The sequence below is a fragment of the Podarcis gaigeae genome, assembly GCF_964106915.1.
Source record: "Podarcis gaigeae genome assembly, chromosome: 13".
NCBI classification, from domain to species: domain Eukaryota; kingdom Metazoa; phylum Chordata; class Lepidosauria; order Squamata; family Lacertidae; genus Podarcis; species Podarcis gaigeae.
Genome location: NC_139689.1, coordinates 1,750,005 through 1,772,619, shown reverse-complemented (window position 1 = coordinate 1,772,619; position 22,615 = coordinate 1,750,005). Strand labels below are relative to the sequence as shown.

Genomic DNA, 22,615 nt, shown 5'->3' with positions numbered 1-22,615 from the left:
TATTGGCCGAGGGAGCCGGCGTACAGCTTCCGGGTCACGTGGCCAGCAGGACTAAGCCACTTCTGGCAAACCAGAGCAGCATATGGAAATGTCATTTACCTTCTCGCCGGAACGGTACCTATTTATCTACCGTATTTTTCGCACCATAGGGCACACCGGACCATAGGGCGCACCCAATTTTTTTTGGGGGGGAAATAAAGGGAAAAAATTATTTCCCCCCCAGGCGCGGGGCTGGGGCGGGGGAAGCTCGAGCTTCCCCCGACCCCAGCCCCCAAACAGGCAAGTCTCCGCAAGCCGAGGGAGCGCTCCCGCTGCTTGCGGAGAGGTCCGCGAAGCCTGGGCGCGCTGAGCTCAGCGCGCGCAGGCTTCAGCATGCAGGCAAGTCTCCGCAAGCAGCGGGAGCCCAGCGCTGGGCTCCCGCTGCTTGCGGAGAGGTGTGCGAAGCCTGGAGAGCGAGAGGGGTCGGTGCGCACCGACCCCTCTCTCTCTCCAGGCTTCAGCGAAAGCCTGCATTCGCCCCATAGGACGCACACACATTTCCCCTTCATTTTTGGAGGGGGAAAATGCGTCCTATGGTGCGAAAAATACGGTACTTGCACGTTGAAATGCTTTTGAACTGCTAGTTTAGCAGGAGCTGGGACCAAGCAACGGGAGCTCACCCCGTCGCGGGGATTCGAACTGCCGCCCTTCTGATTGGCAAGCCCAAGAGGCTCAGTGGTTTAACCCACAGCACCACCCATGTCCCATACTTTGGGAGGCTGTTATGCCTTAAAAGCCCATTAAACGAGCTCACCTGTCTCGCCGAGACGCCTGCCTGCCTGAGTCTCTGGCTTGGAGCCAAGGGCGGCAGTGATTTTTGTCTCGGCAACAGCTCCAAGGCTTTGCTTGCGAGGTAGAGAGTCAGTGCTGTCCTCCCTCTCTTTGAAGGTGCCTGGCACTCAGTATAATTATAATCACCTGGAGCTTTTCAACCCTTTGGTACATTTCCTGTGCACCTTGAAAATGTAATTCCTGGAGAGCTGCAAGGTGTGCGCATGTATAGTTAAACTGTGGAACTCCCTCCTGCAGCGGGTGGCAATGACCACCAACTTGGCTGGATTCAGAGCAGGATTAGACATATTCATAGAGGAAAATAAGGCTATTGAAGGCTACTAGCCACAATGGCTTTGCTCTGACCTCCACAATTGGAGGCAGCGACGCTTCTAATGCCAGTTGCTGGAAGCTGCAGGAGAGAAAATGTTCTTGCGCTCGGTTGGCCCCTGTGAGAACAGGATGCCAGGCTAAGAAGGCCCCCCTTTGGCCTGATCCAGCATGCTCTTCTTCTCTTCTTGTGTCTTTATAAACGCAAGGAGATTCACTGGCGACTATAATTTGGACAACTTTAAACATCTTGCAGAATGCACACTCCTCCACCACCCCCAACCAGCCTTGATGTTAAACTTATGTGAAGATGGGCCATCTTAATCCGGAAACAGGACAGAATGGAGTTTATCAGTGAATACCTACAAAAGGGGACACGGGTGGCGCTGTGGGTTAAACCACAGAGCCTAGGGCTTGCAGATCAGAAGGTCAGCGGTTCGAATCCTCGCAATGACGGGGTGAGCTCCCGTTGCTCGGTCCCTGCTCCTGCCAACCTAACAGTTCAAAAGCACCCCAAAGTGCAAGTAGATAAATAGGTACCGCTCTGGTGGGAAGGTAAACGGCGTTTCTGTGCGCTGCTCTGGTTCGCCAGAAGTGGCATCGTCATGCTGGCCACATGACCCGGAAGCTGTACGCCGGCTCCCTCGGCCAATAAAGCGAGATGAGCGCTGCAACCCCAGAGTCGGTCACGACTGGACCTAATGGTCAGGGGTCCCTTTACCTTTACCTACAAAAGGGACAGCGTGTGATCATTCATCCCTAGTCAGTGCGTCTATACCCTCCCTGCCCACCCACCCACCAAAATAACTTTGGATGAAAAGTGACAAAAATTTAAAAAGTGTGTTTTGCTTTCTCTCTCTCCCCCTCCGCCCCCTCCCTGCTTTTACAGGTAATCCCACCTGTGAGCTGCAGCCAAATTTGACCCAAAATGGCCGGCGCTTCCGTCAAAGTGGCCGTCCGGGTCCGGCCATTCAACGCCCGAGAAATCAGCCGGGATGCCAAATGTATCATTCAGATGCAGGGGAAAACAACCTGTAAGTGGCCTTGCTGGGGTGTGTGTGTGTGTGTGTGTGTGTGTGTGTGTGTGTGTGTGTGTCCCCATCTGTCTTTGAGCCTAATCGATTTTTTAGTGTGGCATCACCTGTACTTTGGAACTCCCTGCCAATGGACGGCAAACAGGCACCTTCGCTGTACTCTCTTTGGTGCCTGCTGAAAACATTTTTATTTAGATAAACCTGCCCTGAATGTGGATCGTGTATGTTTTCATCAGTTTTTTAGTTTATTGATTTGTTTTATTTTTTTAATGTTGCTTTTACTGATAATTGCTGTTGTTTCAGTCTCTGCTATCCAGCGGCGTAATAATTTTGTGAAATGATAACTTTAAAAAATGCGATAGTTTGGATCCCACCAAAAAGCACCCAGATCATTGGGGTTGCAGCCACGTTTATGCGAAGAAGCTGTTGAAAAACAAGGAAGCCTCCTACATCCTTAACATGGAGCCAGACTTTTGACCCACCAAGCTCAGTACTGGCAACACTGGCTGGCAGCAACCTTCTGGGCTTTCAGAGCCAGGGAGTGTCTCACGGCCCTACCTGGAAATGCCACTGGGGACTTGGGCTCATTCCCTGCCTTTGCCCCCCAGGAAAAAGGCGGGTGCTTCCTTTTCTTCCCCAGGAGGCAACAAAGGGGGGGGTGAGGAGTGGGTTGTTGTTGTTTTATTGCACTTTAAACCCACCCCTCCCCCTATAGAAATTTGGTACTGCCGAGGTCAGGTGACCTATTAGGGATAATTTAACTGTGATTCCTGCATTGCTGGGGTTTGGGCCGGATGACCGTTGGGGGTCCCTTCCAACTCTGCGGTTCCTATTTGATCAGGAGCTTTGAGCCTCCATCCGTGGGCATCCCTCTGAACAAGGAGTGTGGTGGAGTCTCCTTCTTTGGAGGTCTTTAAGCAGAGGCTTGACAACCATATGTCAGGAGTGCTCTAGGGCAGTGGTTCTCTCTTCTTCTTCTCTGGGCCACACTTTCAGAATATACCATTTTTTTTTACACCATATTTTTTAATTGATAAGAAATACAGTGGGAAATAAAGAGAATCAACTCCTAGCAGTGCTTGATTTATAGCTTAGAACACAACTGCGGGACAACCAGGAAGTATAAGACAATGCAGCTACGTAACAACATGACCTCACCTGGAGGACTGTGTCCAGTTCTGGGCACCACAGTTCAAGAAGGACACTGACAAACTGGAACGTGTCCAGAGGAGGGCAACCAAAATGGTCAAAGGCCTGGAAACGATGCCTTATGAGGAACGGCTAAGGGAGCTGGGCATGTTTAGCCTGGAGAAGAGGAGGTTAAGGGGTGATATGATAGCCATGTTCAATTATATAAAAGGATGTCACATAGAGGAGGGAGAAAGGTTGTTTTCTGCTGCTCCAGAGAAGCGGACACGGAGCAATGGAGCCAAACTACAAGAAAGAAGATTCCACCTAAACATTAGGAAGAACTTCCTGACAGTAAGAGCTGTCTGACAGTGGAATTTGCTGCCCAGGAGTGTGGTGGAGTCTCCTTCTTTGGAGGTCTTTAAGCAGAGGCTTGACAACCATATGTCAGGAGTGCCCTGATGGGGTTTCCTGCTTGGCAGGGGGTTGGACTCGATGGGCCTGGTGGTCTCTTCCAACTCTAGGATTCTATGATTCTAAGCTGCCTGCTGCTGTTTTGAGTTGCTGCTCACTTTAATTAAATCTCCCCAGAATGTCACCTGTAATTCCTGTCACATGGCCTGGCTTAATTAAATCAGTTAATCAGGGCAAAGCATTAATTGCCAAGAGCTGCCTGTACCAAGCTTCCTGAGTTCTTCTGGGACACCTCCAGCCGCAAAAGGCTTTTTTTTAATGGAGGGCGGGTGGTTTGGCTCGTCTTCTCTCTCCCCCCCCCCCCCCCACTGCATCCAACCAGCCCTCTTTTCCTGCTCTGTAACTTTAGGCAAAACAAAGCCCAGTTTGGAAAAAGTTTGCAACGGATCAGGAACGGGGTGGGGGGTAGAATAGAAATCACATGAGAGGGAGTCATTTCGTTAAGGCGGTGTCAGGGGACGGGGACCTTCCTTCCATTTGCTAATTTTATTAAGCCTTTGAAACATCTTACAAAACCTCTTGCAAGGAGTCTTTCCGATGATAAACAACTGTCCTCTCCTCTGCCGGTGAAAGGAAGCGGACGAGAAAGTTGTACGTTTTTTTTTTTTTTAAAAAAAGGGTTATATGGGAAGAAGAATTGTGTGTGATTCTGGCTGACCGAGCAAGTCAACAAGCCCTGGGCTTATAAAAACAGCCTGGATAAACCTCTTTTGGGGCTCATTTAAGTTGAATTAATCCTGTCGCCTGGTGGTGGCTGGGAAAGAGGGGTGGGGAGTGGGCTTTGTGGACACGCCAGACCCTCTTCCTATCCTGTCCTTGTGCAAACAGCCCCTTCAAAGCCTGGACTGGCTGTTTTGCACTTTTTGAATCACTAAAAGCCATGAGATAGGCTGTGCAAAGGAACTTTCTCAAGTTCCCGTGGCCCACGTAGTCCGGCCTCCTGTTCTCTCAGATGACTCAGTGGGGAAGCCGCAGGCACAGTCCGTGCCCCAGAGCGCTTTCTCCCCTTCCTGTGGTTTCCAGAAACTGGAATTCGGAAGCATCGCTGCCTCCAACTGCGAAGGCAGAGCCTAGCCATTGTGGCTAGGAGCCAGGGATAGCCCTCTCGTCCTCTGTGCGTTCGTCTAATCGTCTTTTAAAGACATCCAGGTTGGTGGTCATCGCTGCCCCCTGTGGGAGGGAGTTCCACAGTTCAGCTTTGCGCTGTGTGCCTTTTATCCGTCCCAACATTCACTGCATGTCCACCAGTTCCAGTTTTATGAGAGACAGAGAGCGGGAGAAAAACTTTTCTCTATCTACTTTTTCCTAGCTGCGGATAATTTTACAAACTTCCATCATGTTAATAAATAATAATAAATAATAAAATTTATTTATACCCCGCCCTCCCCGGGCCAGAGCCGGGCTCAGAGCAGCTAACACCAATAAAATCACAGTAAAAACGTAATAGGGGGGAAAGAGAGGGGAGAAAAACCCCCAGTTAAAATACAGGTTAAAAATGCAGGTTAAAATGCAATTTAAAATGCAGCCTCATTTGAAATTAGCCGATGTTGCCTCTTACTCACCTTTTCCCTATACCACAAAGCCCCTAGCACCGTTCCTCATAGGGGAGTCCCTCCAAGTACACAGCTCAGTCGGTAGAGCGTGAGACTCTCAGAGCCATGGGTTCAAGCCACATGTTGGGCAAAAGATTCCTGAACTGCAGGGGGTTGGACTAGATGACCCTCAGGGTCCCTTCCAACTCTATGTGTCTTTCTGTCTTTCTTTCTTTCTTTCTTTCTTTCTTTCTTTCTTTCTTTATACATACCCCACCCATCTGGCTGAGTTTCCCCAGCCACTCTGGGCAGCTCCCAATCGGGTGTTAAAAACAATACAGCATTAAATATTTAAAACTTCCCTGAACAGGGCTGCCTTCAGATGTCTTTTAAAAATAAGATAGCTGCTTATATTCTTGACATCTGAAGGGAGGGCGTTCCACAGGGCAGGTGCCACCACCGAGAAGGCCCTCCGCCTGGGTCCCTATAACCTCACTTCTCGCAATGAAGGAACTGCCAGAAGGTCCTCAGTGCTGGACCTCCGTGTCCGGGCAGAACGATGGGGGTGGAGATGCTCCTCCAGGTATACTGGGCCTTTGAGGCCATTTAGGGCTTGAAAGCTCAGCACCAGCACTTTGAATTGTGCTCAGAAATGTACTGGAAGCCAATGCAGATCTCTCAGGACCGGTGTTACGTGGTCCTGGCAGCCACTCCCAGTCTTCCTCTACTGGAGGAAGAAGATGCTGACCCCAAGAGGACCTTGTCCTGATCCCTGTGCCCCAGCCTGATCTCTCTCCCTGGCCTTGGCGTTTGTTGCTGTGCCTGCCAGGCCTCCCCACCAGCTGCTTGACCCCCGTCTATATTTAGCCCCGGGACAGCTGAGGGGCCCTTCTGCAGGGGGTACCTGCTGGAGGAGGAAGAGGTGTTGGTGGCCATGGGGTGGGTCGCAGGGGCATCCGGGTTTCCCACAGAGAAGGAGCCATTCCCCTTTCCCCAAACGCATTACCCGCGGGGTGCTGAGAGGGCAACTTCAAAGCCGCAGCTATTTGAGTTATGCAGGGAATGTTTTTCCAAGAGCTGAGGCTGAGTAATGCCACTGGGCTGGCTTTCCAAGGAGGGGAGCGCAGCGCTGATCCGTCTGCAGATTTCCTAGAACGCACATTGAATGCAGGGGAGGGGAGACGTTGACTGTGTTTGTTCCCTGGTGCTTTTCGCCCTGTCCTGCCCATGGCCGGAGGAAGGGGGTTTGCCCCGGGTGTCACCACTGAGGGGGGTGACAAAATGCTGGGCGGCACTCACTGCGGGGCCTGCAGCGCACCCGAGCCACGCATCTCTCCTGGGAGAAACATGGTGGTTTGGGCATGTGCAGGCTCTGCGCTGCCCAAATGGTCCACCTGCTGCCTCCCCCCAGCTGTAGGGCAGCTGAGGAAGCAGGCAGACTCCAGAGGCCCCGTGGTTGCTGTACTGCAGGCGGTTGGACTGGATAGCCTTTGAGGGTCCCCGTGAACTCTGTTACTCTGTTATTATACTCAGGGACAAACCTCCACTCCTCAAAGGCCAACCACCAAACCCAAATTCCAGGGAGAGGAGAGGCCTTGTAGTGTTTTATTATTTTTATTTTGTATTATTTATATCCTGCCTTTGCTCCAAGGAACTCAAGATTAGAGGCTTTAAAAGAGGACTGGACAAATTCATGGAGGAGGAGAGGGCTATTGATGGCTCGCAGCCAGGGTGGTTGTGCTCTGCCTACACAATTGGAGGCACCGATGCTTCCGGACACCAGCTGCTGGAAAACGCAGGAGGGGAGAGTTGCTCTTCCGCTCGGATCCTGCTTCCGAGTTTCCAGGATGTTGGTCTAGAGGCCTGACCCATCAGCCAGGCTCATATGCTCTTAAGATGACACCCGTGGTTCTCTCTCCCCCTCTAATCCCCCAAACAACCCTACAAGGTAGCTTGCAGGCTGAATTGCTCTGGGCATCCATCCAACCTCTGAGGCAAGAGCGCTGTCTTCTGCGACCCAGCACAGGTGATAAAAAAGCTGCAGAGATGGAAGGGATGCAGAGGGTCACCTGGCCTGACCTCCTGCAAAATTACAGTTGCAGCCATCAATATTAGCGGCGTCCTCCCACTTACTTAACCTCTTGCACCCTCCAGGTCCATGGGGAAAAGAAGGGCAATTGAGCCAGAGAATATATAATGTTGGAAGGGACCCCTAGGGTCTCCTGGGCAGTGGCATAGCTAGCCGCTCAGGTGCCTGGTTCAGCGTGCACTTCCTGAAGCCGGGGGCGAGGCAAGCCAAGGCAGGGCGCGTTGGGTGGAGTCTTCCTCTCAGCTGTAGGACGGCTGAGGCGGTGGGCAGACGCAAGCCCCGTGCTGCTTGAAAAAGCAGTGTGGAGCTTGCAGGCAGTCTGCCCGCCATCATCCCCTCAGGAGAGATGCGTGGCTCAGGCACACTGCAGGTCCTGCGGTCTGGCACCCAGTGCCCCCCGCCTCATCTAGCTACCAATGGCATAGGAAGGTGGGCGCGGGTTTTTGGTTTTTTTAAGTGTCGTGAGCCCATTTTTTTAATTTTATTTTAAAAACACATATTTTTCCATTTTGTCAAGCCCCCCCTCAGTGATGACACCTGGGGCAGCCTGCACCCACCACACACACCCCTTCCTACGCCATTGTCTCCTGGTCCAACCCCACCCTGCAGTACAGGAATCCCAGCTAAGCCACCCGACCTCAGCAGTACCAAATCTCTAAAGCAAGGGTAGGCAAACTAAGGCCCGGGGGCCGGATGTGGCCCAATCGCCTTCTAAATCCGGCTCGCGGATGGTCGGGAATCAGCGTGTTTTTACATGAGTAGAATGTGTCCTTTTATTTACAATGCATCTCTGGGTTATTTGTGGGGCATAGGAATTCGTTCATCCCCCCCCCCCCAAAAAATACAGTCCGGTCCCCCACAAGGTCTGAGGAGCAGTGGACCCGGCCCCCTGCTGGAAAAGTTTGCTGACCCCTGCCCTAAAGCCTGGCTCTTTGGGAAACGCCCGACTCTTAAATCCTTCTTTCCCTGCAGGTATCGCCAACCCCAAACAGGCAAAAGATGGCCTCAAGAATTTCACCTTTGACTACTCCTACTGGTCTCACACATCGGTAAGTTTCTTTGGGAGGTGGTCAGGTGGGATGAGGACCTATTGCTGATGGCGAAGTGGCAGAATGAGGTTGAAACCTAAGCTGGCCTTCTGCAACCAGGTGCAGCCTGGGTGTTCCGGACTGCAAGTCCCACCAGCACCATAAGGCTGTACTGGCTGGGGCTGGTGATGGGAGTTGTAGTGCAGAACTTTGGGGAGGCTGGCTGAGGACGGCGCCAGCCCCTTGGGATTGGGGGCCAGGAGGAAGGTGGCATTGGTGGTTGTAGCCCCTTGAACCTGGTGCAAGGCTTGGGGGGGGGGAGTTTTCTTGGTTATAACCAAGTCCAAGGAAAGACTACCAGCGTTCTCATATCATCAAGTTTAGTTCCAATATGGCAGACTTGCAATGAAGGTTGTCTTGAAAATGATGGTTCCACTGCATATGTCATAAAGGAATGCCAAACCATATAAAAAGTGTCAGGAGGTTGTAGACCTTGTTGAAATCTCAAATTATGCATTATCTCCTTTGTAATGTCCAAGTGTAAGATTTGGGGCTGTTTTCTGTATTTCATGTACTGCATAAGACCAACTCTTTTGACAACATATCTACATTGCTATCATCCAAAATGTTCAGTGGCATTAATTTCGGACAACAGGCAATAGTTTCCTTAGTAATATTTATTGTTCTTGTCGAATCCCCAAAACCTCGCTCCAGTCAGCATCGCCACCATAAATGATAACATGCACCAAGTTTATTGCAACCCCTCCAACGATTAGGTGATACAGAAGAAAACATTTCTGGCATTTGCAAAGATGTGCGATGCCATCTCTGTGGAGATTTCAATGAGTTTCCCCTCCCCAAAAAACCTGGAAACAGATTTTAAGGGCCGCGACTGCCAGATTCTGTTCCAGTTCTTGAGAAGGTTTTGTGTGTTGATGCCTCGTTCCCCCGTTTTTCTAAGGTGTTGCACTCGGTGCAGTGCTGGCTTTTCCTTTTTCCTTCCAGGAGGAGGACCCCAACTTTGCCTCCCAGAGGCAGGTCTACAAGGACATTGGGGAGGAGATGCTCCTGCACTCTTTCGAGGGCTACAATGTCTGTATCTTCGCCTACGGGCAGACGGGTGGCGGCAAGTCCTACACCATGATGGGCAAGCAGGAGAAGGACCAGCAAGGCATCATCCCTCAGGTGGGCCCCGGGGTCTGTGGGGCCAGGGCCTGGAGGGAGAGGCAGAATGGCGTGCGGGAGCCCCCAGGACTGCTATAGCATAGAAACAGAATTGTAGGTTGGAAGGGACCCAATGGGTCATCTGGTTTAATCCACTGCAGTGGAGAAATCTCAGCTAAGGGACAGCTGAGCATTCTAACCACTCGGCCAAATAAGTTGCACTCCGCTCCCCTGAAATGAGTGGCAAGGCAGCGAGGAGAGGAGGCAGTAATGGTGAAATTATCAAAAGGCTGGTTTACGCCCTACAGTTTCAGCAAATACACAGTGTACAATACTAACCCGTACCCTGAAACAAACAGCCACCTCTGCCTGGCTGAATGGAAGCTTGGTCCCGTCCAACCGTGGTTCTCCCTGGGGTGTCTCACTGTAGCATTCCCAAAGCAAGGAAGGATTGGACTCTGATAAAATACACACAGAGGCTTGACCCGCAAGACTCTGGGAGCAGTGCGTATAATAATAATTCCTGTCCATCCTCCGGCCCAGGTCGTTTTATTCACAAAAGAACTTTTTACACAGTGTTCATAAGAACCAATCAGATTTCCTCTGATCATTTCAAAAAAACCCCATGTGGGGCAAAGTTAAAGTTAAAACTACAAAGATCTGATTTCCTACTTGAGCATGCATATGCAGTTCAGAGGGGGGAAAAGAGGAAACAAAGAGGAATGCTTTTAGGTAACTCTGGAGGTCATAAACAGGAGTAAACAGGAGAGGCAGGATTTACCATCTCCGTATGAACTCTCTTCCTGGCCCTTAAGATTAACAAAATCAAGGAAGGGTACATCAACTGGCCTGTTGTCAAGCAAGAGAAATAGGACAGGGATGCAAAGGCGTGGATTGATCAGTAGTTATATCAAAATGGCTTAAACCCTGTCAGCGCAATGCTTTCATTGCTGACACAAATGGCTTACTCCATATTTGCTATAATTCCTCATAGCAATCCCACCTGATCACTACATCTCACCTCCTCCGCCTCTGTTTCCCCCCTCCAGCTCTGCGAAGACCTCTTTGCCCGAGTGAACGAGAACAAATGCCCCAACCTCTCGTACTCCGTGGAGGTAAGTCCTTCCCACTTCCCCGCCCAACCCCTGTGCCCCTCGTCTCCGCTGCCCTTCCCGGCTGGCCGGCTGCGCCCTTTCACAGCCTGCCCCTCCCGCCTTGCCCGCTTCCCCAGGTGAGCTACATGGAAATCTACTGCGAGCGCGTGCGCGACCTCCTCAACCCCAAGAGCCGCGGGAACCTCCGCGTGCGGGAGCACCCCATCATGGGCCCTTACGTCGAAGACCTCTCCAAGCTGGCCGTCACCTCCTACGAAGACATTGCTGACCTTATGGACTGCGGCAACAAGGCCAGGTATGCCTCTGTGGACCAGGGAGCTGCCTGGCCACGGAAAGGGTATTGTGTAGATGCGAAAGGGCGACCGGAATGAGCCAGGGGGCGGTGGTGGACTGACGGCCCCATGAGTAAAGATTGCAGCGCCTGGGACTTTTTAGGAAAGGCGAGTGAGAAGCAACACGATGGAAGTTTATAAAACGATGGCTGGCATGGGAGAAACCGGACAGGGGAAAGTTTTTCTGCTTCTCTCCCAACGCTAGAACTGGGTGGACACCCCATGAAGGTTGGGAGATTCAGGATGGGTGAAAACGAAGTCCTTCTTCATGCAGCACAAACTGTGGAACTCCTTGCCACAGGAGGCAGGAGTGGCCAACCACTTGGATGGCTTGAAAGGAGACAGATTCGAGGGGGCTATCGATGGCTACTGGCCAGGATGGTTCTGCTCTGCCTCCACAGTCCAGTTGCTGGAAATGGCAAGAAGAGAGAGGGGCTCTTGTGATCAGATCCTGCTTGCTGGTTTCCTATATTGGGCATCAGGTTGGCACTGTGAGAGCAGGATGCTGAAGTTGATGGGCCCCTTTGGCCTGACCCGGCAGGCTATTCTTATGGATCAGGCCAAAGGGGGGGGGGCTATCTACTCAAGCACCCTGTTCTCACAGTGACCAGCCAGGAAACCCACAAGCAGGATTCGAACGCAAGAGCCATTCTCCCCTCCTGTGGTTTCAAGCAACTGGGATTCAGAAGGCTTGCTTCCTCGGACCACGGAGACAAAGCCATTCTGGCCAGTGGACATCAAGAGCCCTCTCCTCCTCCATGGAATTGGCTGAACCTGGTTGGTGGCCTTGGTGCTGTATTGGCCAGGGCTGGACCTTTTATGTGGGGAGTTGTGGTTTTCCCCTCTTAGCTATGAGAGGAGATGGGGCTTAGCGGAGGGACCCTGAACCAAGATATCCCTGGCTTCTTTTGGAACCAAAAGGAAGATTTCAAGTGACACAGTATCTAAGAGAAGGCGGTGAGCCTGGATCTGTGGCTGGTTAGGTGGAGGGACTCAGAATTGTAAAGTTGGATGGGATCCCCAAGGGTCATCTAGCCCAACCCCCTGCTGCAGTGCAGGAACCACAGCTCCAGAATCCCACCCTACCTCTGCTTAGAAACCTCCAAGGAAGGAGAGTCAACCACCATCCAAGGTGGAAATGCTAGGTCCTCTATCTCTCTCTCACACCTGAATATCCTTCCCTGTTCCCAGGACTGTCGCAGCCACCAACATGAACGAAACCAGCAGCCGCTCCCATGCCGTTTTCACCATCGTGTTCACCCAGCGCCGCCACGACGAACTCACAGACCTCGACACAGAGAAGGTGAGGTGCCTGCAGCCTTGGGGGGGCAGAGCCTTCAGGGCTATGGGCAAACTGCACTCCTGCTACTCGCCTGTAGCAGACAGGCGGCCTGCTCCTGTTCATTCTTCTGCCACAGTAACAGCTGTGCATTGACTACAGCTTCGTGCCCAGGACCCCATTTCTCTCAGCTCTGCGGCAGCCATGTGGTGTAGAATCATAGAATCTTAGACTTCGAAGGGACCCCAAAGATCCTCTAGTCCAACCCCCCGTGGTGCAGGAATCTCAGCTAAAGCAGCCATCAGCCTCTACATTGGCTCCCAGTACGTTTCCGAGCACAATTCAAAGTGTTGGTGCTGACCTTGGAAGCCCCAAACAGCCTCCAAGGCCCAGTAGACCTGAGGTCCAGCTCCGAGGGCCTTCTGGCGGTTCCCTCCCTGCAAGAAGTGAGGTTACAGGGAACTAGGCAGAGGGCCTTCTCAGTGGTGGCGCCCGCCCTGTGGAACGCCCTCCTTTCAAATGTCAAGGAAATAAACAACTACCTGACTTTTAGAAGACAGCTGAAGGCAGCCCTGTTCAGGGAAGTTTTTAATGTGTGACATTTTAATGTATTTTTAATCTTTGCTGGAAGCTGCCCAGAGTGGCCAGATGGGTGGGGTACAAATAATAATAGTAATAATAATAATAATAATAATAATAATAATAATAATAATAATAATAATATCATATGAGAGAGGGTCCACAACCTCCCGAGGGAGTCCACATCTATAAGGGAAGAAAATATACCCGCTTCTCTGCCATTGTCACCTCCTGTGATTCAGCATTTGGGACAGGAAGGGAGAAAAGGGGTCCTGATCCCAAGTACATGCAGCACAATGGAACAAGGGAGGAAAGCCTCTACTTCTTTCTTTCCTTCCTTCCTTTTTTCCTATCTGGCTCCTTTCTTTTCAGGTCAGCAAAATCAGCCTGGTGGACCTGGCAGGGAGCGAGCGGGCAGATTCGTCAGGAGCCAAGGGCACGAGGCTAAAGGTGAGCGCTCCAAGCGCCTGGCATGCCAAGAAGCCGCCCTCTTGGCAACCTACAGCAGTGGTTGCCAAAGTGGGTGGTTCCCATCCCTGGGGTGGGCGGTGGGATTACATAGGGGGGACGCTGAGAAGCAAGAGGCCCGTGACTACCAGACTTTGCAAAGCTGGCATCGCCAGGTCAGGTTTGTTGAATTAATGGAGCTAAGTTGGGTTCTAAATATATGTGCAATTATCTGTTGCTGCTTTGCCTTTTGTAGGGTTGTTATTTTCCTCAGTCTGTTCTGAATAATGCTTTTTTTATAGGGCAGGGCAGGGGGCACTGGGGGCGGGTATATGGAACCAGGAGGGTAGTGGAGTTCCTAAAAGGTTTGGGAACCGCTGGGCTAGAGTAAGACTCCCCTTCCAATGGGGCACATGTGTGCCAGAGGGGGACTGTGTGTGTGTGTGTGTGTGTGTGTGTGTGTGTGTGAGAGAGAGAGAGAGAGAGAGAGAGAGAGAGAGAGAGAGAGACACGGGCAGGCAGGCAGAGAAGTTAATTCTAACAAGTTAGCTGTGATTCCTGCATTGCAGCTCTACAATTCTGAGTTTCTGTATATTATTTTCACCCACTTTTTCAGGAAGGCGCCAACATCAACAAATCTCTGACCACGCTGGGCAAAGTTATCTCTGCGCTGGCAGAGATGGTGAGTGACCCTCTTGTGTGTGGAAGGGGGGGGGTCCTTCTTCTTCGGGGTTCCAGGCTTAACCCGTTTCTATTTTAACTTCCAAAGGCTTTAATCATCGATGCAATGCTTTCCTAGTGGCAGTTTCATTGCTTTTTTTTTTGTAAACTGCTCTTTTTATACAAAATCAAACAGTGTGCTAAATTTTACGAAATACATAAAAGCAATACCTGGAATGCATTTCTTAAAAAACCAGAAGCTTATAAATAACCACATATGAATCAGAATAACTCCTATATACCTGTATACTAGAGAAGCATCTATACAGAATTTTAGTCATTTGCGTAAAATTGCATAATTGTAGTCATTTCCATATAAAGTGTTACAATACACATTTCCCCTTTTAAATTTATTCCCTTTTTAAAGATTATTATTAATAATGCAAAATAAATAAAAACAGGGGGCAGGTGATGTTAATGGACGGGGCGGAGGGCAAAGAGAGGAATCCTTCCCCCTTTTTTCACCTGCCTCCCTCCTTCTTGACCCCCCCCCCCAGCAAAACAACAAGAAAAAGAAGTCCGAGTTCATCCCCTATCGTGACTCGGTGCTCACCTGGTTGCTGAAAGAGAACTTGGGTGAGTGTTTGGGGTTGGGATGTGGGGCAAAGTGTGGGGAAGAGGCGGGAGGTGTAGGGAGCTGGAAAGCAGCTAGAGATGACTTTGGATGGATTTAACTTTTTAAATAATAATAAAAAAAACAGTCTCTCATCTACGACCCTAGATTGGAGGAGAGAAAGGTTCCCTGGTTTTGGGAGCCTCTGTTGCCGGTGGTGGTGAATAGGGGTTAGAGGGTCAGGACTAGGATCTGAGAGAGACCAGGGTTCAGGTCCTCGCCCCCCACCCATGGCGGCCATGAAGCTCACTGAGGGTGACCTTGAGTTGCAACCAGTCTTCTCTCAGCCTAGCCTACCTCGCAGGGCTGTTGTGGAGATTAAATGAGCAGGTGGGGAGAACCATGTGCAGGTCAAAATGAGTTCCTTGAAGGGAAGGTAAAGGTAAAGGTACCCCTGCCCGTACGGGCCAGTCTTGACAGACTCTGGGGTTGTGCGCCCATCTCACTCAAGAGGCCAGGGGCCAGCGCTGTCCGGAGACACTTCCGGGTCACGTGGCCAGCGTGACATCGCTGCTCTGGCGAGCCAGAGCCGCACACGGAAACGCCGTTTACCTTCCCGCTGGTAAGCGGTCCCTATTTATCTACTTGCACCTGGAGGTGCTTTCGAACTGCTAGGTTGGCAGGCGCTGGGACCGAGCAGCGGGAGCGCACCCCGCCGCAGGGATTCGAACCGCCGACCTTTCGATCGGCAAGTCCTAGGCGCTGAGGCTTTAACCCACAGCGCCACCTGCGTCCCATATCAGCACCTGCTACACATCTGTAAATACTAGGTCAGGCAGCCCTGTTTAGGGAAGCTTTTAATATTTAATGCTGTATTGTTTTTAACACTCGATTGGGAGCCTTCCAGAGTGGCTGGAGAAACTCAGCCAGATGGGCGGGGTATAAATAAATTATTATTATTATTATTATTATTATTATTATTATTATTATTGCTTCCTCTGACTATTGGGCATTGAAACACGTCGCAGAGTGCGTTCAGAGTGGCCCATACAGATGGAAACACTGAAGAGACACAAATATATCTTTGCAAGTTTTAATAACAACTTCCCAAACATACATCTTACATAGTGTCCACAATTGTCGCCCGTCTATCCACCAGGGCATAGTAAGGTACATACTGCCCATTATATTCACAATTGCTGACACAGCTAATTACAGTGACTTATCAGCACCTGCTAAAGGTAAAGGTAAAGGTACCCCTGCCCGTACGGGCCAGTCTTGACAGACTCTGGGGTTGTGCGCCCATCTCACTCAAGAGGCCAGGGGCCAGCGCTGTCCGGAGACACTTCCGGGTCACGTGGCCAGCGTGACATCGCTGCTCTGGCGAGCCAGAGCCGCACACGGAAACGCCGTTTACCTTCCCGCTGGTAAGCGGTCCCTATTTATCTACTTGCACCCGGAGGTGCTTTCAAACTGCTAGGTTGGCAGGCGCTGGGACCGAGCAGCGGGAGCGCACCCCGCCGCAGGGATTCGAACCGCCGACCTTTCGATCGGCAAGTCCTAGGTGCTGAGGCTTTTACCCACAGTGCCACCTGCGTCCTTTGAAGGGAAAGGTGGTGTGTAAATGAGATAGAGAGATAGATATAAACTGGGTTGGGGGGACGCTGCTCCTGTAGGGTTGGAGATAACAAGTTCCCGTATTCTCTGCCAATTTTCCTGTGGATTTCTAAAACTGTAGATTTCCTAGGAGCCTTTGCATATGGTCTGTTTGCTTTCTTGGCCTTTCACAAAGGGTGGGGGGATAAACTAGGAAGTAGAAGTCCACCCTCCTCCCCTCCGTTTACCCTCTCTTCCCTCCCCTCCTTTTTTATTTCTCAGGGGGCAATTCCCGCACAGCCATGATTGCTGCCCTCAGCCCAGCTGACATCAACTATGAGGAGACACTGAGCACCCTCCGGTGAGCTGAAGAAGCAGATAAATTGGGGTGGGGGGCCGGGGAGCTCTTGTCCCATTCTGTTCCCACCGCCCACCTCCTTCCTGGTGTAGCCAGAGAGTTTCCCCTCCATTTGGGGGGCAAAGACCACAACAGCCCAGATATGCCCTCGCTGTTTCTTTCTCTTGCACACTCGTCTTCCCATCAAAGAATCATAGAATTGTAGAGGGGGGGGGAGAAGAGCTGTACACCACTTTGAACTCCTTGGAGAAAAAGGTGGGAGATAAATGCAAAAAATTAACAAACACCCCGACTTCCCCCCTCCCCTTCCAGTTATGCTGACCGCACCAAGCAGATTCGCTGCAACGCCGTCATCAACGAAGATCCCAACGCCCGCCTCATCCGGGAGCTCAAAGAGGAGGTGGCCAGGCTCCGAGACCTCCTCTCTGCCCAGGGGCTCTCGGCCACCACCTTCGCTGGTAAGGGGGGAAGGAGAGTGCCCCAGAGGAACGGAGGGAAGGGGTGAAGTCTGAGTGCTGGGGATTTAGCTCCTGCCATATAGGCAAGGGACACGGGTGGCGCTGTGGGTTAAACCACAGAGCCTAGGGCTTGCCGATCAGTAGGTCGGCGGTTCGAATCCCCGCGACGGGGTGAGCTCCCGTTGCTCGGTCCCTGCTCCTGCCGACCTAGCAGTTTGAAAGCACGTCAAAGTGCAAGTAGATAAATAGGTACTGCTCTGGTGGGAAGGTAAACAGCGTTTCCGAGCGCTGCTCTGGTTCGCCAGAAGCGGCTTAGTCCTGCTGGCCACATGACCCAGAAGCTGTACGCCGGCTCCCTCGGCCAATAAAGCGAGATGAGCGCCGCAACCCCAGAGTCAGACACGACTGGACCTAATGGTCAGGGGTCCCTTTACCTATTTAGGCAAGAAGCCAAGGCAAGTTCCCCAGTACTCTTCCATCAGGGTAGACGTTACACGAGGAAAGGGTGTGTGGGAGGGATGATGAAAAAGGAATGAGGCTGCTGTTGCAGCCTTGAGAACAGCTTGCAAACTCCCAAGTCCTGCAGATGATTTCAGGTGACACACCTAGGATTCTGGGGTAGAGAAGCTACAAACCACCGTGGCTTTGTTCTACCTCCACATTTGGAGGCAGCCATGCATCCCATTGCCAGATGCTGGAAACCCCAGGAGGGGGGGTGACTCTTCTGCCTGCATCCCATAATAGGCACCTGAGAGAACAGGATGCAGGACTAGATGGGGCCCCTTTCGGCCTGATCCAGCGGGCTCTTCATCTCTTAAGCAATTTCTGCTCCTCCTTCTCCGACAGATTGAAATAATAGAGCGGCAGAATTGGATGGGCCCCCCATGGGTCATCCAGCCCAACCCCCTGCAGGGCTGCAATCACAGCTAAATCTGCCTTGTTTCCTTGGCGGGTGGAGGAAGGGGGCGCAATGGCTGGCTTCCTGTGTGCCTGATGGTGGTGTTTTTTCCACTCCGCAGGTGCCAAACCTGATGACCCGGGGGGCGGACTGGGCCTCCCCATCTCTCCCTTTGCCCCGAGTGAGGACTCCTCCCTCCTCCTGGAGCCCCTGCCCCTCAACGGGGAGTCTGAGTCGTACCCCGACATGGAGGAGGAGATGATTTGCACAGAAGAGGCCATGGAGAGGCTCCAGGTGAGATTGGGGCGCGGGCGCTTAACTCCAAACCACTTGGAAAGGGGGACTTGCGTCTAGCTAGCCTGCCCCAGGGAAAAGCCCCAGGCTTGGGAAAGCAGGGCAGCGAGTCTTGAAGTGAGGTTACAGGGAACTAGGCAGAGGGCCTTCTTGGTGGTGGCACCTGCCCTGTGGAACGCCCTCCCAGCAGATGTCAAGGCAATAAACAACTATTTTACTTTTAAAAAGTATCTGAAGAAGTGTGCATGCACACGAAAGCTCATACCAAGAACTGACTTAGTTGGTCTTTAAGGTGCTACTGGAAGGAATTTTTTTGTTTTTACTTTTAAAAGACACCTGAAGGCGGCCCTGTTTAGGGAAGTTTTGAATGTGATGCTGTATTGTTTTTAATATTCGGTTGGAAGCTGCCCAGAGTGGCTGGGAAACCCAGCCAGATGGGCGGGGTATAAATAAATTATTATTGTTATTACCATCATCATTATTATTATTGCTCTTCCTCCAACCCCTGACACACACACACACCCTGTCAAGTGACCCAGTTGCCTCAACTGTTCCTCCCAAGGCTTTTGTTTCCAGACCCTCAATTATCTTGGTCACCCTCTGTCATCTCACCAAAGGCTTGGGCTGGCTTTCTAGGTGGTCCTGGGCTGAGGGTCCTCATTCCCACTTGTGTCCCATCAGACTGGCACATCTTCAAGCCTTTAGCCATTTCCCCACATCCTGCCCTTTCAAGCTTCTCCAATTCAGCATCACTCGTGGCAGAAACTTTCTCTCTCGCTGCGGCCTGCGGCCTCGTCTTTTCTGCACCGCAGGCACTCGCTTATAACGGGCTGTAGGGAGTAGTTGAGCGGGGAATGGTGGTAAACAGAGCTGCTTTCCTCGCCTGTGCCCTGAGTTGCTTCCCTTTCCTCGTAGGAGACGGAAAAGATCATCGCGGAGCTCAACGAGACCTGGGAGGAAAAGCTGCGGAAAACAGAGGCGATCCGGATGGAGCGGTGAGTGGGATAAACCCCTCTGGCACGGGGGGGGGGGGTGTCTCCCTTGCAAATCCCCCCCCCTCCCCAAGCAAGAATGCTCGCTTGTATCCGAGCAGCATGTAGTCTCTTTCCCTCAAGGAATGTGCGGGGTGCAAATATACTGGCTGGGGTGGGATAGAGTTATAGTTCCAAACACCTGGAGGGCGCCAGGTTGGCCAAGGCTGTTGTAGGCAGACAAGGTGGTGTTTAGCTGAGTCTTGTTTTATCATTGATTCGTTTTGTCGTGTTTACGCCCCTCTTTCTCCAAGGAGCACTAAATGGCCTGGACTCGTAATCTGGTGAACCGGGTTCGCTTCCCCGCTCCTCCACCTGCAGCTGCTGGGTGACCTTGGGCCAGTCACACTTCTCTGAAGTCTCTCAGCCCCACTCACCTCACAGAGGAAGGGAAAGGAGAATGTTAGCCACTTTGGGACTCCTTAAAGGGAGTGAAAGGCGGGATATCAAATCCAAACTACTCCTCCTCCTCCTCCTCCTCCTCCTCCTCCTCCTCCTCCTCCTCCTCTTCTTCTTCTTCTTCCCTTCTCCCCTTCCTTTTCATTTAATCCCCCAAATATCAACCCTGCAAGGAAGGTTAAGCTGAGAGAAAACAGTTACTGGCACCCAAAGTCACTATCCAGTGAGCTTCATGGCCAAGTCGGAGAATTTGAACCCTGGTTCTCTCCCAGGTCCTAGTCCGACAACGTCACCACTACACCGCCACAGACTCAGAGAGCAGACACATTGAAATCCATTGATACAACTTAGTCACATTGCTTATTTTTAATGGGCCTACTCTGAGAACAAACTTGAGTTGAATACCACCCACAGGTATTAGCATGAAATAATTCTTCCAAGCCCTTTCTGGCTGTGAAAATGGAGAATGGAAGCACTTGAACGCCAGCGGATGAATCATGCAAAGCCAAAAAGTGACATGAGCCAAACTACCGAGATAGAGTGCCTCTGGACCTGGAGGTTCCGAAAGGCTATAAGAGCCTGGTTGCTGGATCAGGCCAATGGCCCATGCACTCCAGCATCCTGTTCTCACAGTGGCCAAGCAGACGCCTGTGGGAAGCTCGGAGGCAGGATCCGATCACAAGAGCATCTCTCCGTTCCTGCGGTTTCAAGGAACTGGTGTTCTGGAGCATTGCTGCCTCCAGAGCCACCATGGCTAATAGCCCTCCTCCTCCATGAATTTGTTCCGTCCTCTTTTCAAGAGGTGGCCATCCCTGCCTCTTGTGGCAGGGAGTTCCAAAGTTCAGCTACATGCTACGTGAAGGAGGATTTCTTTTCACGCGCCCTGAATCTTCCAACCTTTATTGGTTCATTCCTTTGATTCTCGCACAACCAGACACACACACAGGGCAGCCATGCCCTTTTGAGAACTGCTGAAATGTTGAACCCGTCCCCATCTGAAACCTGCCTGCCTGTCTCCCTTTTCTCCCTGCAGAGAGGCTCTCCTGGCAGAGATGGGTGTGGCTCTCCGGGAGGATGGGGGCACTGTGGGGGTCTTTTCCCCCAAGAAGGTAAGCATTGGTGTTGCAGTGACAGGCGTCCGTAGGCTTCACTGGGCATGGCTGGTGGGGTGAGGCCTACGACTTGCCAAAGTCAGCAGAGGGGGCTCAGTCTTGCTCCGTTTAAGCAAAAGCTTCCCAGGTTCTCCTGGGATGGAGTTGGGGTGGGGGGAGTCTTTTTCTATTGCCTGAGCCAGGGGTCAGCAAACTTTTTCAGCAGGGGGCCAGTCCACTGTCCCTCAGACCTTGTGGGGGGCTGGGCTGGATTTTTTTGGGGGGAATGAACGGATTCCTCTGCCCCACAAATAACCCAGAGGTGCATTTTAAATAAAAGCAGACATTCTACTCGTGTAAAAACACACTGATTCCCGGACTGTCTGCGGGCCAGATTTAGAAGGCTATTGGGCCGGAACCGGCCCCCTGGCCTTAGTTTGCCTACCCATGGAATCTGAGCCTTTTTGAAACCATCTCAGCAGCAAACCCTCCACAAATCCTGAGCTTAGGATTCCCTAAGGCGGTCGGATGTTGCCTCGCACAGCTCCTTCCAGCAATTCCTGCAGCCAAACTTGTGCCCAGTGTCTTGCTCGACTTTCCTTTGGACCCCTCAATGAGGCCGAGAGTGGGGCCTTGTTGTTTGGGCAGCCCTGGACCCCCATATACACTGCCCAGGCTTGCGCCCTGGGGAGGTCACTTGGGCGCTGCTAACACAGCAAAAGAAACCTGGCAAGCAACCGCCATGAGATCCCAGTCTCTGCAGCCACATCAGGCGCTGTGATTCCCAACATTTTGACTTCACCCCTGGAGGTGCACTCCATTGTGTCTCGAGACAGAGATAGGGACAGCTGCGTATTCCTGCATTGGACTGGGCAATCCTCAGGACCCCGTCCAATTTTATGCTTCTGTGAAATCAGCCTGTGGGAGGGTTTGCTGACCAGCTTAGTATCTTCTCTCTCTCTCTGTGTGTGTGTGTGTGTGTGTGTGTGTGTGTGTGTTTGCAAGCAATGGCCACATGGTGGTGCCAGTTTCTCCCAGCTGATGCATTTGCAGCAGGCGGCTCTGGTCTGGGCAGTGGTTTTTAAAAGCCACAGGTGTGAAAATGCAGCCTTTTGTTCTGGCCACAAGGGGGCAGCAGCACTACCTTCTTTCTTTCTCCTGGCCTCCTCCTGACATAAGAGCCCGGCTGGATCAGGCCCACGGGGGCCCGTCCAGTCCAGCATCCTGTTCTCACAGTGGCCAACCAGATGCCCCAATGGGGACCCCGCAAGCAGGATCTGAGCACAAGAGCAACTCTTCCCTCCTGCAACTGGAGTTCAGAAGCATTGCTCCCGGTCCTGAATGACTCCCGGGTCCTGAATGGGGCAGCTGTGGCCCCGAAGGACCAGGTGCGCAGCCTGGGAGTCATTCTGGACTCACTGCTGTCCATGGAGGTGCAGGTCAGTTCTGTGTCCAGGGCGGCTGTCTACCAGCTCCATCTGGTAAGCAGGATGAGACCCTCCCTGCCCGCAGACTGCCTTGCCAGAGCTGTGCATGCTCTGGTTATCTCCCGCTTGGACTACTGCCATGCGCTCTACGTGGGGCTACCTTGGAAGGTGACCCGGAAACTACAACTAATCCAGAATGGAGCAGCTAGACTGGGGACTGGGAGACCACATAACACCAGTCCTGAAAGACCTACATTGGCTCCCAGTATGTTTCCGAGCACAATTCAAAGTGTTGGTGCTGACCTTTAAAGCCCTAAATGGCCTCAAAGGCTCAGTATTCCTGAAGGAGCATCTCCACCCCCATCGTTCTGCCCGGACACTGAGGTCCAGCTCCGAGGGCCTTCTGGCAATTCCCTCGCTGCGAGAAGCCACGTTACAGGGAACCAGGC

The 22,615-nt window shown here is 52.0% G+C and overlaps 1 protein-coding gene across 5 annotated transcripts in view; it reads left to right on the top strand.

The window, feature by feature from the left end:
* The window catches only part of KIF1C (kinesin family member 1C), a 56,008-nt gene that overhangs the window by 20,341 nt on the left and 13,052 nt on the right, over positions 1-22,615 (top strand). For all 5 annotated transcript variants that reach the window (XM_083706561.1, XM_083706565.1, XM_083706562.1 and 2 more), the window contains 14 exons: positions 2,030-2,174; positions 8,370-8,446; positions 9,431-9,610; positions 10,639-10,704; positions 10,821-10,999; positions 12,228-12,339; positions 13,267-13,344; positions 13,958-14,023; positions 14,559-14,637; positions 16,493-16,571; positions 16,881-17,026; positions 18,046-18,218; positions 19,134-19,213; positions 20,682-20,757. In XM_083706561.1, the coding sequence (XP_083562687.1) occupies positions 2,069-2,174; positions 8,370-8,446; positions 9,431-9,610; positions 10,639-10,704; positions 10,821-10,999; positions 12,228-12,339; positions 13,267-13,344; positions 13,958-14,023; positions 14,559-14,637; positions 16,493-16,571; positions 16,881-17,026; positions 18,046-18,218; positions 19,134-19,213; positions 20,682-20,757 (1,497 nt within the window). In that variant the 5' untranslated portion in view covers positions 2,030-2,068. The remainder of the gene's footprint in view (positions 1-2,029; positions 2,175-8,369; positions 8,447-9,430; positions 9,611-10,638; positions 10,705-10,820; positions 11,000-12,227; positions 12,340-13,266; positions 13,345-13,957; positions 14,024-14,558; positions 14,638-16,492; positions 16,572-16,880; positions 17,027-18,045; positions 18,219-19,133; positions 19,214-20,681; positions 20,758-22,615) is intronic.